The 18,703-nt window shown below is 36.8% G+C and overlaps 1 protein-coding gene across 3 annotated transcripts in view; it reads right to left on the bottom strand.

Moving 5' to 3' along the window:
* The window catches only part of ARHGAP10 (Rho GTPase activating protein 10), a 136,812-nt gene that overhangs the window by 43,438 nt on the left and 74,671 nt on the right, over nucleotides 1–18,703 (bottom strand). For all 3 annotated transcript variants that reach the window (XM_021536597.4, XM_085579282.1, XM_085579281.1), the window contains 5 exons: nucleotides 14,336–14,410; nucleotides 9,222–9,309; nucleotides 7,970–8,028; nucleotides 5,345–5,450; nucleotides 4,563–4,722 (listed from right to left, as the gene is read on the bottom strand). In XM_021536597.4, the coding sequence (XP_021392272.2) occupies nucleotides 4,563–4,722; nucleotides 5,345–5,450; nucleotides 7,970–8,028; nucleotides 9,222–9,309; nucleotides 14,336–14,410 (488 nt within the window). The remainder of the gene's footprint in view (nucleotides 1–4,562; nucleotides 4,723–5,344; nucleotides 5,451–7,969; nucleotides 8,029–9,221; nucleotides 9,310–14,335; nucleotides 14,411–18,703) is intronic.

Raw genomic sequence — 18,703 nt, 5'->3', positions numbered from 1 at the left:
GAGATAACGCTAATGGAGATATTTTAATGTCATTTTCCCCCCTCCAAGTCCAGTGTTTGTTGACTTGAGAAACATTCAGCTTGTGGAGGTTTCAAATTGCTGCACCACAGCAAACCACCATAATAACACTGTGCTGCTTCTTGGTCCTCCTTTGCAGCCAAAGCCAAAGCAACAGGAAGGTCGAAACAAACCCTCTTTAGTAACTCTCATGTGTCCCTTTCAAAAGATCTGCTCTGTTGCCAAAAAATAGTCTTAAGTTTATGTGGTGGCATGGCATTCCACCCTAAAGCATTTACCTACAACAGAACTGCTAGATTGCCACGAGGAGTCTGTGCTGCTTCATGCTCTGAAACAAACTGACTTCATCCACTTCCATTCCTTCTGTCTCACGAATATTGCATGTATTATGCACTCTAATACATTTTAAGACAAGATTTTTCAAGGATTACTACATGAAGTTGATGTTGGCTTAAGAGCTCAGTAGTATTAAATTCTTCTTTTCCTTTTTTAGTTTAAAAAATAAATTATGAAAGTGCCCAAGGTACAAAAAAGAGTATTTCATTAAAAAAATTCCCCTTAAAACTGTTTTGAACATATCAAAGACATTTTGTCTAAAATATGTAAAATCCTTCCCCTATATAGAGAGTCTGATGGGGAAAAGGTATCTGCCCTATATATAGGAAATACTGAGCTTTTCAGTTTGAGTGTCTTTGAGATAATTTTGCCCATAGGTTGTTTGAATTTGAGAAAAAGATATATTTTATGAAGCTTATCCCCTTTCCTCAGATTCTGGTCTTTCAATCTCCAGAAGGAACTTCTAGGTCTAGCCCCTTGCTTTTTTCCTTCTAATTTTCTTTCAATGTAATTTTCATCTTCTTGCTGTTTTTATAATCTTGCTATTTGTACTCACTATTCTTTCCTCCCCCATACACTGGTTTAAATATTTCAGTCCCACTGAGATTTTTATTCCAACCTCCTCCCTCATCTTCTTTCATTTCTTAGACTTTTTTTTTATCCTGGTGCCTTTTTTTTCTTCTTAAAATAATATTCAGGGAATTGAGAAACCAAAATGGTTCACATTACCACTGAGGCATTTCTAAATGGCATATAAACAAGCTGTTTGAATAGTGACATTCACTCCAATAAGATGCCAGAACACTATAACAAACAGCAAGATAAATATGTGCATGCTCTTCATGCTGCCATGGCATGGACCCTTCTTCCTCACCATAAGTCAAAGACCAGAAGAGCTGAAATGTCCAAGATTTCCAGTCTGGTAAGCCCATGGGAAGAAAAATTAATTGAAACCCTTAAAACTCATTTGGAGAAGGCAAAGAAGAGAAATCAAAACCTTTTTTTTGGGGCCAAGTTGACTAAGACTTCATTAGAAGATTACCTAAAGGCCAAGATTGCTCCAGGCACTGTACAAGCACAGCTGCAGTCAGCTCCTGAGCTTGTTACCTCAATGCAAAAATAATGATGAAACACAAACATGAATTTTCTTCTTTAGTGAAGACACAAAATCTGGCTGTCCTTCCCCCATAGCCATAGGACAGAAGCAAAGCAAGACATTTTGCAGGTTTAAATATCCTCTGGACTGTCCTTGCTTCCACAGCAGGTAGTTCTGACAGTCCTAAGTAAAATATCTCAGCTTGGGTCTAGTTTTAGTCTTTTTCTTTCAAAACAGAGATCTGCAGCTCACCTTCTAAGTGGGCACTGTGAAATACTCTGCCTGACAGAGTCCTGCCTAGAACTGACAGGAGCTAAACAATTCCCTGATGCTCTTCTATCCCTTCCTACTCTTAATCATTGTGCAACATATCAGGCTGTATGGTGTAGCTTCAGTGTTCCAATCTCAGCATTTTGCAAAACATCCCCTCCTCAGCACACTGCAGTTGGTACATAGACATGGATTGGAGGCACATATGCAGCCCATAAGCAAGGTAGAAGTGGTACTGACTGGTTTCTAGCCAGCAGGACACAAATGTATTTATCAACAAAGCTTAAAAATAAATTTAAAAAAAACAAAACAAACAAACAAAACCAGCTTATTCACTAAGCATGATACTTTTATCTTAGGGCAAGTCATTGTGTTCAGGTTTCCACACATTCATCGCACAGAAATTCTCTAATTAGAACAAAAAGTGATGATACTGGAATGACCACACCACGATTTCAAAGCCCAGTAACCCAATTATATCTCTTCCTAAAAATGAATAGTGATTCTCATTCAATAAAGCTATCCACAAAACACATAATGGGCATTGATGGAATTTAAAAATATTTGAGGAATCCTAATCATTTTTTACCATTCTGCCTACCAGGTTTCTGTTATTTGTACCAGAAATGCTGATGGCTCCTGCTTCTAGAATTGGAAAGTGTGTTGATAATTTCCTTTGCTGCAAGGGAAAAGAAATGCCTCTCTGCAGAGTAACAGAAATTACTGGAGTACTGGAAATTACATATGCACCAAGTGTGAAGGGCCAGCACATCTCCATCTTGAGTCCATCACTCTCCTACAATTCCAAACTTTGCTCCTATCAGCAGAAGCTGCTAAAAATTAGCAGAGTCAGAGTAGTGGCTGAATGAAATATTTTACTTTAACCCACAGCCGGTGACATTTCCTAGGACTTCACTGGGGCTATAAATAAAAATATCTAATGCAAGACACTCAGAAAGTCTGAAATGCATAGAAATTTTAAAAAACAACATAAAACAAACATTAAACTGGCAATGATCTTGCTTGCCTTTAAAAGTAGGTCCTTGGTCTGCTCTAAATGAAGAAATATCACTTGTAAAAGCAGCATACTCAGTTTAACTATAAAATTTTTGCAGTAACTCAACACACCTCTCCATTGCCTTTGTTATAAACACACAGAGGTCACATTTGGGGTTGCCTTCCATTTTGAAAGCAGGTCTAGAATGGGAGAGGCTGCTGCAGGCAGACCACTGATGACAAGTTCACTGTTAGAATTGGCAGTGAAATGACAGAAATTCCTTAAAAATTATACCTTCTAGTTCTAAAGAAGGCATAAAACCAAGAAACTATGGAAAATGATGCAGTATTATACTGATGCACTTTCCACTCCTCGCTTCTCCACATTTTCAGAGGAGCAAGAAAGGCCACTAATGTTTCAAATGTAAAATTGATGTCCAGTTTTAAGAGACATGTGACTGAGCTGGCATAATAACAGGATGGTGCTAATCTGTGGTGATTTGAATAAACACAACTCAACCTCCACATGTTATTAAAACACCCTGGCTCTGCTTGTTCTCTCTTAACTTCCTTTAATTTGTGTGATCACCTCAATAACTTTAAAATCATGAGCTCAGCTGCAAGGTTTACTTTCATTTCTGAGATCCAAAATTAATACCATGGCTTACAGCTCTTGGAATATTTATTGGTTAGAACTTGAGCCACATGTGCAGCCCAATATTTTTCCAACAGAATAACACCATATCTGCCCAGTGTGTGTGAGGACAGCATTACACCCTAAGTCAACTAAGCCAACAAAACCCACCATGCGGACACAGCTATGCCAACAGAAGTTTTGCCCAGCCTGTATCAGGAAGGGAGCATAGTTACATTGTCAGAAAAGCCTGAGACATATATTATTTAGGGTAGATTACACTTGACTTAAATAGCCAATTTCAACACTGCTAACCTTTAAAGGAAATAACAATTGTAATGCTCTGAGTGCTTAAGAAAGGAGAGGAAAAAGCATATCTTGGGATTTTTCCAAAGCACTTTTTTTTTTTTTTGACAGTAAGAATTAGGGAGATGCTGTCCATCTCTCAGTACAAACTACCTTAAACATCCAGTCACAAAAGTCAATTAGACACAAGGGACTCCCAAATGAGTATCCAAGTAAGGAAACAAGTAAATTACTTTCCTACTATTTTTATTTTTTATTTCAGGTCCCAGATTACAGTCAGTGATATCCTGGACAGTACCTTGTACATGTGAGGCACTTCAGTAACTGGCAACTCTAGTAAAGCAGCAACAACAATTTCTTTTTTCAGTACTACTTCAAATACAAAGGCTTAAAATAACACACATTCAGCTGAAAACAAAGGAAGTGTTAATATCTGGCTCTCTCATAATGCTTTTCATACATAAAATTCAGAGTACAGTAAAGTTGTCTTTTTTACTCTGAGAACTCTGAGATAAAGACAAAACCATTAATTCAGAGCCTGGTCAAAGTGATGAAAGAGCATTGATGGAAGAGCTAGAAACTGAACTTGGGCTTTCTCTTTTCTAGTTTTGTATCATTTTTGCTCCAAAACAAAGCAAATGCAAATATCATAATGCAAATCTACTGGTGTACTATGCACACAGAAGCACTACTACTGCCACAAAACATGCATTCTGAAATGTCAGTTCATCCATGAACAGGAATGATTATCAAGGATAAATAACCAAAAGCGTACAGTGTATAGAAAATATTCTTTAGAATTAAACTATTAGTTTAATGTCATGCTTAACTCCTTGCTTAACCCCATTAAGGCTAGCAGATTGTTTCAGATAATGTTCAGAAATGTGAAAACGTAGCAAAACTTACCTTCTCGTGATTTTCTATCAGGATTTCAATGACAATATTCTGAAACTTCAGATCCATGATGGCTGCTACAGTTTCTTCCTGTGGTCTCATTAAGGTCGGTCCAAATACTACCCCTAGGTTTGCCACAGTCATTAGATTCATCTTGGCATGCTTTGAAACACTTTTTGAAAAGAATTGAAGGAAAAAACAGGAAATGGGTTATGAAAAATTTCCATTGCTGTTGGAAACTGCAGTCTACGAATGAAAACATTACATTTCCTTAATCTATGTTTTAGAAGTTTGTTTTGTGCAAAGTTTCTCCAAATAAAGTCTTACTAAATTCTGGAAAACTGAAATGCCATTCTTCCACCAGCATCTTAAAAAGAAAACCAGCCTCTTACTGAACTTAAATATATAAAATGCACTTAGCCTTGGACCAGGGCAAGTGTGAAACCAACTTAAATTTGCTAACAGATCTCCACTATTCCCTCTGCCAGAATTTGCGAAAAGAAAGTATAATGTTCCCTTTCTCACTTCAATCAAGCCCTCAGCTGCTGGCAGGACTGCTAAAGTAAATATTTCTATGGCTTCATTAATGTCTTAGATTTCTGCCTTTCCCGCCAAAATATGCACAGCGTGAGTCAAATGTCTTGTCTGTTTTTGCACGTTTGGTTCTTGGGGTTGAGGATGACAGCATCAAAATGGGCTTTAGCTCCAGCCACACTTCACTAAAGCCCTCTGTAGTTAAAGAAAGGTAAAGACAAGAATTCTGACAAGGTAGGAAAGCAGGTCATAGCACTCACTTTGCTAAATGTTTCACCAAAATTTCCAGCATCTCTTTGTTCTTTTCTGGGAGTTTGTGGACCAAGAAGTGAACAGCATTGACTCGCGATTCCGGACTCCCACTTTCTATGGGATATAGAAATAAATATCTCAAAATAAAATTAAAATAAAATGAGATCCACAAAAACACAAATCTTCTCCCACCCCTGCTTGGAAACACACTGCACACACTTCACCACTTATGTTTCTCCAAATATAGCAACACTGAACATATGTGCTTGTTTTCACAAGTAATAGTGTTCTAGAATTATCAACTTATTTACTTATTTTGAGAACTTATCTTTCAATCCACCTGCAAAAGGATGCCTTTGTTAATCTATTTTTAACAACTGATAGACGCAGTTATTGTTTTGCTGCATTGGGCACATCTGCTTAGAAATACACTGCAAGGTGAGCAGCGATGCTTTCCACCTCAGCATCATTAACTGATGGTCCTCATGATTAGAATTCAGTTTTGTTGGTACTGTGCACCTAACGATGCTGCATTTAGGCTACCCTGCATTGGAAACTGCATGCAGATCCAAAATGCTTAGAAAACCTAATGACCTCTGAAGACACAGAAGAATAAACATGCAAAAAATCCTACAGAGACTACTATGACAAAGGTTCTGAATAACAATGGCATCTCCAGTACAGTACAGAAATATAGATAAGCAAAGAGCTTTTATTTTTGCATGTTGATTGTCAAATCAAATAAATTTGACCCCTACATGTTTCACGGTACACAGATGAAAACAAAAACCTGTAAAAATGAAAATAAACCATCTTCCTAATTGAAATTGCATTAAATCACAAAATTACATCTCTGTAGTGGTTATAATGAAAGAAATGGAAGCATTTCTACTACCTATAGTAATACTTCCTAGAAAGTGCAGAATGAGAAAAATTTAGACTTTATTCTGAATGCAAGAAGTTTTGACATGAGGGACTGATCAGGTCCCATTTTTCTCAAAGGAAACTTTGATTGTTAAGTGTATTTCCTATAAAATACCACAATTTCTTCAGATTCTTCAGTGCATATTGCTTCAGATTTTTTTTTCTTTGCATATTGCTGTAGATTTTAGGGCTGTATTTCATTCTTTTGCAGTGAATACCCCTGCACAGATTGCAAGAAAAAAGGCTACCAAAAAGCAAAATGCTTAATTTCTAGGGAGCTACTACAAAATTCTCATAGAAAAAAGAGGCCTTCTTTAAAGTGAGATTATTTTGTGCATATGTGAGATCACAAATTCTAATTAAAGAATGGCTAAACAATTTAATTACAAGATGCAGTCAAAGCTCATGTAGCTTCAATCTATATTGATATGCATAAAGGGAAAGAACTGAAAGTAAACCTTTTTATTTAGGCTCCTCATCCAACAGTTTCAGGGAAAAGGATACTCCAAGCTATTTCCAGTGTTGGTTTTTTATAGCCAACATAGGAAACAACCCTGATTACCTATTTTTGAGCATACTGTAACTCAGATCTGCAATGTTGATTGAATTTCCCTCCCCAGAACCAACTCCTTTATTGAGCTGTTCGCTACTGACAAACACTGTACTGTCTCAAACATGTAACTTCAACTGAATTCCTTTACTGAAATATAATAGAAAGAAAACATAAATAATACTATATAGTATATAGTAAGTAATATATATAAGCAATATATAGTAAGTAATATTATAATATAAAGAAAAATAAAGAGAGGAAACTGCTGGCAAAACTTCAGAAGTAGAGAAATTATTTTAACACTTTCCAATACAAATGTGAAGACTCACCACATAGGTAAGGATGTCAAATTTTGTTTAAGCACTTGCCTGCTAGCATGTGCTTTGGCAACAAATTTCCTCAGCTAATTCTCATTTTGAATTAAGGACCAGAAGAAAATACATTCTGCAGTCCTAGAAAGTCATTATAGCAATCTGAAGATGATAAAGCAATTGTCTCAAAGTTTATTTTAATTCTGCTTTCCACAGTTTGCCAGACGTGCTACAGGCTGGAAAGAAAATCAGCTAAATATCTGTCTGATACTTTGCCAAAAATTTTCTTACAGTTTCCCTCTATCCTCTTCCAAAAAAATTCCATGTACACTAGATACCATACAACTGAGCTACAAATGCTGTTGTGTCTTCTCCAAGTCTGTGTTTGAACTGCCACAGTGTAATCTGGCCTGCTCTTTCCTTTCTTCTAATACATGAGGAACATTCTAGCCAGCCTACACAGGCAGTTGTGCCTTAAGGACTCAAATGAGCTCAAATTAATGTACTTTCTTTTGCTAAGCTTCATACTCTTTATAAATGGAAAGCAAAAAAAAAAAAAAATCACAGATTAAGTTGATGCTTATCATTATGCAATTAAGATAATAAGAATAAATGTTTACACTGGCTATCCAAAAGTTTTTCCATAAAAGTATAAACTGTGCTAGAAAGTCACATTACATGTTGACACACACTGGAACTAAATACTGATTAATCATTTATTATTTCTTGTTTCTGTATTTTTACTGGGATGAAGCATTTTTCTGGAATTGAGTTTGCAGGGTGCTCCTGAGGTCACAAGACACAACAACAAAAATATTCTATTTGAACTACAGTCATGTATTTACTGGCAGGAACGATGAATTCTCCATGCAACTCGTATGTCATCAGTGGCTCTGGAAGGTTTCTGTAAAACAAGGATGATATAATAAATTTAACTGTATTTTCTTCTAGCTGCATTTACTCTAATTAGGAAGCCTTTACAACATTCAGTAACATAATTCTCATACTGGAAGCAACCATTGTTACAAAGGCCCTTGAATTCAGTGATTTCTAGAACAAAAGGAAAACTTTATATTATCAGGAAAATAAGACTAAATGCAACCATTCACCTTTCCATGTGCTGAAGTGATACCTCTATCATAAGATACCTTTCCAGTTTCAACACCAAGATTGTACACAAGTACTGGGCAATTCATTCTTTATTAGCACTTTTAAAATACTACAAATGAGAAGTCAATGCCTTACTGGAAAGACTAAGGTCCTAACAACAACCACCACCACCAGAGTTAAAACCATTTATTATATTGACTTTAATGATGCTCATGAAATATTGCATATCCGAGTAAACACTCAGATGGGAAATACTATAGGGGAGAAATACTTTATCATGTACAGTTATGCCCCTATTTTTTTTCTACTTTTCTATATTATCTAAGAGTTGTATCCTTACGATATTTCTGCAGGACTCATTGATAGTGGTTGTAATAATAATTTATTTAATAAAAATAGGAGATCAAAAGTACAATGTTTGTGTTACACTACAAGAAATGCATAAGTGTGACATTTTATGTTCTTAGGCAATTTAGCAAAATAGCTTTATTAGGAATTGGCAAAGCCATTTGAATAGCAAACATATTTTAAATTCTTATTTATAAATTTTAACACTCAAAATATTATTACTATTGCACACAGAACATCAGAGCAAGGGTCAGAAGGAAAAGAGGAAAGTACTAAAAATTTTACAGCCTTCTCCTTTTCATTCCACTACACAAACACAAAAAGGAAACAAATTTTAACAATCTTCACTAATTTTCAGTAATGATTCACAGCAAGTTTAGTAACATTTCAGGTTTCTGAACCATCAGTGAAATGATTCTGTGTCTAACACCAAAGTAGGCTTGTCTCATGAACATGAGTATTAGTGTTGCTGAAGGATTTTGCTTCCTCCAAAACAAATAGCAAACATGGTATTTGTACAAAATGAGCTCCTATTCCAAAACATAGCAAAACTAACTAGTGCAGCTTAACATACTGCATAGGAAAACTAAAATAAGAATTTATAGTCTAAAAAACCAAATAAACAAGAGACAGCCTTACCGCAGATACTGCTTCATAGCACTAGTAATTGTCTTCACTTCCCAATCTACAGAATTCTCCAGGTCAACTTCATTGCAGGTTTTTGAATCTAGAAAATAACCAGAAAGAGAAAAGGGACATGAAAAAAGGGAATTCTAAATCAGTATGAGTTACATGAACAGCAACACATTGACTTTCAACACTATGTGTTTGCTCACATGAGCACAGAAGCAATGTCCCTTTTTATTATTATTCAGTGATATGAAGAACAAATATCCAAATCTGTTTATAAATTCCATTTTTATATTTTGTTTTTAAAACTATTTACTGGTTGTTTTTTTTTTTTTCTTTAATGAAGGATTAAAAACCACCCTCATGTAAAAAGATCTCTATAGCAATTGAAATTTTCACACCTCTAATTAAACAGAGATGTTCAGAAACACAGAAAGATGTACAAAAACAGTTTAGGGGAAAAAAACTGTCTAAGAAGAATTTATCTTTTACTCTTTTCTTTCTTATTATAAGTGATAAATTCTTTCCATAGTTTTTCTTGTAAACTGTTGATGAGAAAAGTTAAAGTGCAGCATGACCCTCTGCATTGTGTGAGAACATTTAAGAGGTGCTTCCAAAGTAGGAAAAGGAGTCTTTGCTGAATGTTTGTCTTACTTGATCAGTTTTAGCCACTGGACCAGAAATACTTGTTTGCTTGACCATTTGTCAGGACCACAGAACACCCACCTTCTCCCAGGTTAGTTGGTAGAGTCTTGGAACAAGACAGACCAAACCAAATGGTTTGTCTGAATGACCCATCAGGTTGAAGACTTTCTGACAGATCAAACACAACACAGCACACTGGAACATTTTGCAATCAAAAAAAACCCTTTTGGCTTCAAAACAGGAAGCCATGGCTAGCTGACACAAGAACAGAGCACATGTATATGGCCAACCTAGCCCTATGTGTTTGCTGACTTTCCTATTACTATTTACTGCTACGTTTCCATCAGTCACTGCAGTGGCTGATGCAGATTACGTGTAGACCCGTTCATACAATTCAGAATTCATTTGTTACTTGGCTTGTCAGACAAACGACAGACACATTTAAAAAATCAAATTAGGATCCCTGATTAAAGGTGCAGTCCTTTTACCGGGACTAAATAATTTTGTTCTAAAAGCTGTGCCAAGCAATTATTTCTGTAACTGAATATTCTCCCTTATTATATCAATTATTTAAACCTCATTTTAAAATACAGGTCAGATAACATTTTGTAGCAAACTGCTACTAGCCACCCAAAATACTCAGGATTGTCTCAAATATAAGGTTCTTTTCTTTTTTTTTTTTTTTTTACTTTTTAGCATGCTAGCTGTTTCCATGTTCAAATTCTCTTTTTTGAGAAGTAAATTTGTCTCCTGAATTAATTAAATAAAAAATTGCCAGCACATGAGAAGCCACAAAATCTATGGGGGTTTTGTTACTAAATCACTATGTAATATTCAGTTTTTAAATAGCTGCTTCATAATCATCAACCTCCTTTACATTCAAAGTATGTACTCTGTTCATTGAAATTTGTTGATGAATTTTGGGAGGAAAACAACAGGCATCTGAAATCCAAAGTGAGCCTCTTAAATAAAAATAGAAAGTATTGTTGAAACATTTCATTATCTCTTGGAGAAAAAAAAAAAAAAATGAAACAGCCCTGCTACAAACCCTTGGTTTGATTGTAGAAGTCATCAAGATTTAAAGACATTTTCTTCATTTTTGGTTTGGCATTTGCTTTACATTGCTCTGTGCCCTACCACCCCAATATATTTTGCTATTCCTGCTCTGTTCTCCCCCTCTACTTCAAACATCCCTTTTCAGTAAGAACTGGAACTTTAACCAGGTTTTAATAAATATCACTATAGCTTTTTTCATGCTACTTGTTCATGCAACAGCCACTGTGCACTCAAGGGCAACGTTATGCCTGTAAAACTAACTGTGCATTTTTAAGGAGCAGCTTTTGACAGATCAGCTCTACATTTTATGCAAATCTTTCTGACAATAAGGGAACCAGAGTTTATAAAAACTGTCCAGTTCACTAAGTTGGTTAGGAGGAGACTCTCTCTGCTTTCATATGCAATATGCCCACTGTAGATGTGCATGTATACTGTCATCTACTGTACAGAAAATAACAAGGAATTCCATGTCATTGCTTTAAAACCTGCTAGTTTTGGGAAGGCAAGTGTCGTGGTTTGACACAGGAAAAAGAATCTTCTCGGAAGGAAGAGGTCAATTTCGATATTGACACTTGGGGTGACCAATTGAGGTCACACCTCTGAGAACACAGAGGGGTTAAAAGCTGAATTCCCAGGGGAACTCGCTCTTTTTGGTTCCTTTCAGGGTGCAGTGCAGGATTCGCCCCTGCCCAGCCCGTGGCAGCAGGGTATCCATGAAAGCTTCCTGCTACACTTAATATCTGGAACTTTTCACACCAGACAGCATCAGAAATCAAACCTGAACTCATCAGCAAAAACTGCAAGTCCTCATCAGGCCCTTCCCACAGGCAGTGCTTCATCTGAAAGCTGATCCATGCAGTGGCTTGTACAAAATCTATGTAATAGCGTGTAGGGAATAAGCCACATCAGATTTATAATGCAGATCATCGATGAAACAGGAACTGGGCCCTGATGCACTTTCAGAACTGAGACTCCTGACAACTCACACTGCAGTGCTTGTAACACATTGTCATAATATTGGAAGTTCTGACTTTCTATCCCTGTTTACAAAGAGGTATTTGGTTAATTTAACATTTTCCCTTCAAAGGTAGAAAGCGTTTTCCTCACCAGATGCCTCCCTTTAAATTTAAACAGGATCAATACTGCAAAATAGCATAATACCAACTACAGGTAACTTCACTCTACTAGATTTTTGCATTACAGCTGAAAATCTATGCATTCATAGTACTAGAAAAGCATATGTTGGTCTTCTCATACTCTCAGTCTACTTTCTAAAATGCTACAGAAAATAATCTGAAAAAGAGACAAAACTACAAAAAAAAAATCATGTGCCTGGTTACCATTTGGAAGACTTCTTTCACACAAGGCCTTTCCAACTGTGAACTTCATGGTCAGTGATAGGTAGCTTAAAATACTTTGAAATCTTATCAAACATTTTAAAATACAGAAAGTTAATATGAGTTTTTTATGATTCTGAAAAATCTTTCATATAAAAGGGTATCTAAGAGTATGTCCAGAGACAAAGGATTAAAGATTAATCAGTCATTTTCAATTCTCTGTACCACTGTATATCAAAAAGGAACCCTCTTTGTTCTCCTCTGAGGACAGACACATAAAGAGCAGAGATAGGATCACTTTCAACAAATCATCAGAAAAGAGCACCTGCTTGCACCCTAACTTTTTCCTGTTCAGTATTTTGCCTCATCTTGATACCACTGTATTCTTCCTTTGTCAAATAAATATATGAAACTTGGAAATGACAAAAAATGTTCCTGATTTTTAAAAGTAACTAAAAGCAGATGCTGGAATCCCCAGTAAAATCTTCCAGCTGCCACTGAACCACTGGCAATCTAAGTCTATTTAATTTGGATACCAATAATGGCAGCAAGGAAAATCTGCCTGCCAGACCTGCACACCCAAGCTAAGCCAGCAAGAACAAAACTGAAAAGCATCTTGTGATATCAAACACATTTAATCAAGGCTCTCTGAGTGACAGCACATCATTCTTCCCATGGTCAATGGCTAAAGATGCTTATTGTTTACTGAGGCTAACCCCAACACAGATAAACAACTATGAAAATCTGTTATAGATCAGTCATTTTTATTAATCCCAGTTTGTATTTCCAAAAAGACCCTTTTTTCTGTAATATTTTAAAGGTTTACTAATGGAGTACTTCAGGGTGCTGTTAATATTGATTAAAGTAAGACATCATAAATTAATATTTAGCAAGGTCATTATGACAGATTGATATGACATGCAGGTCCTCAAGTCTCAAGATGTCTTATCATTTCTGAGGAGACAGGCTGTTTGAAAAAATAAAGGAAGGAAAAGAAAAAGTCTTACAGGTGGCACTGAACTGACAGCAGCATATAATATAAAAGCGCTTTGTCATTCACATAATGTCTGGGGTAATGAAATGAATTCACTTTCTGGCTTCCTTCAGTTTGCAGTGCCAAAGAACACTGTGTTATCAGCACAGATGGAGCATGCATGGTTCTGGAGAAGAGCCTGGTGCAAACTGCAAACAAGCTTCTTTGCATACCAATGAATCCCTGAGAATCAGACCTTTGCTGTCAAGTGACAGGTTTGGAAGCTCTATAAAAATGAACTAATCCCAGTGGTCTTGTCTGACTGCATGTACTGTCAGTGCTCAGGACAAGAAATGGGGGAACATGGCACATTCTGCAGTCATGGCTACTACTTTGGTGAGAGATGATGGATTTCATCCAGGTGCCAATATTTCTCTCTTTTTCCCTCCCCTAGGGACAGCAGAGTGGCAAGAGAACTCCAGTCATTGAAATTAAAGATGCATCAAAATTTCCAGAAAGAAAAGGGAGAAAAAAATTCTGCAAATTATTTTAGCTAACTAGGTATAAAAGAGCCTAAGATGTTTAAGTTTACAAAACCAAATCCTTTCTCCATCTGTCTCCTGCCTCGACACACAGTTATTATTAAAACATATATCATATCACTCCTCTTAAACCAAATAGCTCTTTAACTGTCTTATTTTGCACAGTGATTAACTACAGACACATGGGTGTGTACACTTGTACATTCCAGACATGGGAGAAGGAAGGTGGAAACTTGAAACAATGAAGCAACGAGCTTCAAACTTTCCTGACTTTGATATTTTGTATTTTCTGATCCGATCCTTCAACTTAGGCTGCTTTAATCCCACTTCCATCAACCTTGCACAAACCACAATCTTTGCTACTACACATGCCTTATAGCAGTTCTTTTATTCATTCATTTATTCATACTAACTAATCCAGGTCTTTCTAAAGTAGGGAAACTTACAATGGTGTGGTGATTATTTGCATGGACTAGAGCAAACTACTGGAAGGTGCTTTACGAACTAAATATTGACAGCAAAACAACATGAAATAAAATATTCAAAAAAAATTGTAAAATAGAGGCATACCCATCAACAAACTCAGAAGTCTCTGGACCTTTGAACTCACCCCCACAACTCTGTACAATCCTTGGTCATTTATACCTATTATGTAAAAAAAAAAAAAATCATGAGCATGAGATCAACCACAGGCAAATTTAGCATTAAAATTTTTGCCCCAGACAACAAATTATCTCGAAAGACAAGGAGACTACATTGTATTAACAGTTCTGAGAAAATTATAAATGAAGAATCCTTTCATTACTCTGTTTTTAAGATACGTTCATGCTATATTTTGACAAAGATTTTATGTACCTCAATTCCACTTCTGAAACTGAGAAGAGAAGCAAACAGGGTCAAAGCTTTACTTGAAAATAAATAAATAAACCACTGCCTAATTTCAAATCTTTTAAATTCCATTTTGGGTACATCAACAGCCACATTCTAATAATGCAGGAACTGAACAAACAAATGCTAAATTAAGATTTCTTCAGTAACTTTAACACTTATTCCCCCTCCCCCCCCCCACCATTATGAAATGACTGAAACATTTTGGATGAAGAAAAACCTAAGCCTATTCCCAGTACTCAAAATCAGTACTTTTTCAATTTTATAAATGCTTTCCATTTAAGATACAAGGCCTCATTCCAACCCACTGTGGTCCACATAGGAGTTACATCCAGAGGCACCACCAAAAGCTACTGAACAGTTTTTCTTGGGATGAACAGAGGAGCCATAACCAGTACAGTATTTTCAGTCCTCTACTCCCATTCTATATAGGCACTGGACCACTTTCCTGGCATTCCTCTGTGCCCTTCCATCATCTCACATACATTCACTTCTCTACCCATTTTCTTCCCCTGCTTTTGCTTACCATTACATTACCCAGCTTTAGCCCCAGGGAAGTAAAACTGTGAATATAAATTGAAAAAAAAAAAAAGGCAGGGACAGAAGGGGTAGGGAAGAAAAAGGGCAAAATAAGGTAGTCTTTGTCTGCTGCATTGTTTCAGAGCCTAAACAGTGGGAGGTGAAATACTACAGTACACAGATGTTTGAGAGGCCTCATAATAAGCAGCCATCTACAAACACAATCTACCTTCATAATCACACTGGTCTGGAAGAGTAGAAATGCCAAAAAATAGCTGCATTTCTACTCCAAGGAAATCTTTTCAAATAACAGATTATGTGGTATTCTTATTCAAAATATCCTTCAACAAAGGAAGAGTTGTGGAGAATTCCCAGCTTCAATACCAAGCTGTTCCAACACAGAGAAGGAAAATTAAAACCAGTCATATGAGAAAAAGTTCTTCCCAAATAAATATTAGATGAAGTATGTAAAAATCATTAGCCTTTTAATGAATTACTGTCAGACAGAGCCATAATACACAGCAGTAATTCTCAGTATGGTAGAGAGAACTTGGCATTTTCTACCTCCTCCTCTTCCTGCCTAGCCTTGCTGCAACTTTTCTCTCTTCTCTGATGCCTTCCTCTTCCTCACACAGTCTGCAGCCTCCTCAGCCATCCCAGATTCTTGAACCTGCTGAACTCACTGCCAGCACTGCTCCTTCCCCTGTCCCAGGGCTGCAGCTGCTCCTTGCCTTGCTTGCTCCACCTGGGTAAAACTGGACCTTTTTCCTCCCCAGGATGCAAGCACTGCTGAAATGGTGCTGAGCCTTAAGCTAGATGCCAGGTTTGGAGCTGACTCAAATTAACAGAATAAACCAGATCTCCTTTATTTTATCTGCACTCATCAAAATGCACAGCTCAGCAGTATGCTCACAGTTCAGCTGTGCACAAAAGAATGAACTGAATAAAACCAAAACAGCTATGGGGCCACAACACTGTTCTTCTCAAAATAGGAAGTTATCAACACAACCAAGTAAGTTTTCCAGTGATCCCTAGAACAAGTATGATAGCATGCTATGCACTACTTGAAGACACTATAAAAAACCTCAACAATATAGTCCTCGATACACTCCAAACAAGAATGCTACAAATACTACAAATCTGTCCTGAGAGCAGCAAATAGTTTTGCTTCAAAATTCTCAGAGGTGTCCAGGAAAATTCTGGTACCAAACTAACATCAAGCTTTGCCAAAATGCATCACACTTTTTTTATACAATGTCTTCTACTACTTTCAGTACCACAGAACAAGCCTTCTGCATCATATGCAAGAAAAAAAGGCTGAAGAAATACTGTCACACTCAGCTTTTGCTTATCTCAGAAGTTGATTTGTGATTTCCTGTGTTTCTAACATTAAAACTGAGGGGAACCAACTGTGCTGACCCCCAAACATACCTTTACAGGCTTAGAAATAATCAAGGTCAAACTTATTCCTCAGTATTAAAACAGACATGATAATGCAGAAGCCTCTGGAAAATGGCAGTATTGAAACTATGACAATCTTCCAGCAATAATCATGAGTCTGTGATAGAGATTACCAGATAATTGGTCAGTTTCAAATTCATCAACCTGAGAAAAGCATAGCTAATTGCTAGCAGACATCAAGGAGTGAAAAGAGGCATTAATTTTAACATAGTTTGAGATTATACCTTTAACCGTACTTTCAAATGATGTTGTATTTAAAATATACAAACCTGGTTTGAAACAGTCCTACTTCTCATTTAATCTGCACATTTTAGATCTTCAGCACATCCAACACTGATAATGCTTGGCATTTACAGAACACAATTGACAGGATGACTCACTGCAAGGAATAGCTCACCACTGCCTGAAATGCTGAAGGGGTTCAGATGCTGAGTCTGCCAGCTCAACCACTATTGGCAACCTGGAATGGTAAAGCCCCACAGCACAACTTCCTTCATATTTACATTATCTCAAGATGTTTGGCTGCCTGATACAGAATTTGGCACAGGGATACAGCTTGTGAAGCATGCTTAGAATTATAAGGTATTGAAAGCAAGATAGTAATTTATACTATTGTAAGCAAGGTATGGAGTAGGAAAGTTTACTTTGCAACTGGCATTGTACATGGGGCTGACACAGACTTGCAATATAGCTGCAAATACAAATTTTTATACCAAAATCCATGGCACAGAAACAGCCATACAAGTGACACTCTGAATTCCAAGTAATGACAGAGGGTTTTATATCACTTGCAAAGGTTTTCTACTCCCTTTTCACCATGTACTTTCTGCCTGAGGAACAGCCAGGCCGGTCATGCAGCTCAATGCTGCCATCTCTCTGCAGCTCAGATTGGCAGCTCCGCTAGTACTAAGCTCAAGACAAATACTGCTCTGGCAAACTTTACCCATCACATCCCCTCAGAAGGTACAACCAGCTACTTGCACACAAAAACATGCACGGAGCCTTTACTAGTGGAGCACGCAGCTCTTTGATGTTTCTATAAACATCTACCCCATTCTATTATTCTCAGTAGAGAATAATAAATGAAATACTCCAAAGAGAATCCCAAAATGCTCTCTCTCTCCAAGACAAAACACAGATGCACATCCAACCAGTGTGGTGGTCAGTATGTGAGAGATGGGATGCATATCCTGATGCCTCAGCATGGCCTACCAGTGAAGCACAGCCAATCTCTTACAAGGCAAAGCTGAATCAGAAGCTCACATGCATTTAAACAAAGACACTAATTTTTGTGCTTCTATTCATTCAGAGCAAATAATTCCCTTCTTGGCATTATAAAAGGGAACATAACTGAGAAAAAAAAATCCAACCATTGACAAGTTTATATTCAATATCTCTGTTATGCTCTTCTCTCTCTGAAAACCAGACTACTTCTGCTGTGACATGACAAGACTATTCTCAGTTTCCACCCACACTAGACTGTCCTCTCTTCCCACCCACGCCAACCTCACACCCATTATGATTAAAAGAGATAAAAACATGGCACACAAGCACCATCTCTGAAGAAGCATCTGTCCTGTTTTCTCCTGCTGAATATAACTTGCTTTTGATGTATTATCATTAAAGTGAAATAACCAAGTAAAAACGGTTTTCAAGGAAAAGTACAGGTAGAAAATTCTGCCACTTGAAAGATGGATTTTCTTCATCTGCAGCTATTTGTCCAAACTCTTCTGAGACAAACAACTGAATGTTCTTCTGGCCCTCCATTTGTTTAGCTCAGCAGACATCAGCAGAAGGTCCCTTAGAGGTTTTTTGTTTTGTTTTGGAGTTGTTTACTTGTTCTGTTTTTTAAATGCAGTTGATGTTACGTTCAGAATCAGTAAACAGAAAAACATCAATGACTGCTTGAAATGTAATGGAAAAAATCAAGTGGATTGAAACCAAACTAAGCACATTGTTGAGTTCCTGGAAGATAGTACCTCACCTAAATATATTCTTGGAACTCCAGAATGAGAAATATTAATTGAAAACTGATTTATTTTCTTTTTTGTGTACTTTCTGAAACAAAAT

The sequence above is a fragment of the Lonchura striata genome, chromosome 4 (assembly GCF_050655825.1).
Source record: "Lonchura striata isolate lonStrDom1 chromosome 4, ASM5065582v1, whole genome shotgun sequence".
NCBI classification, from domain to species: Eukaryota; Metazoa; Chordata; class Aves; order Passeriformes; family Estrildidae; genus Lonchura; species Lonchura striata.
The sequence above is the reverse complement of the archived record's forward strand: the minus strand, read 5'-3'. Positions and strand labels throughout refer to the sequence as shown.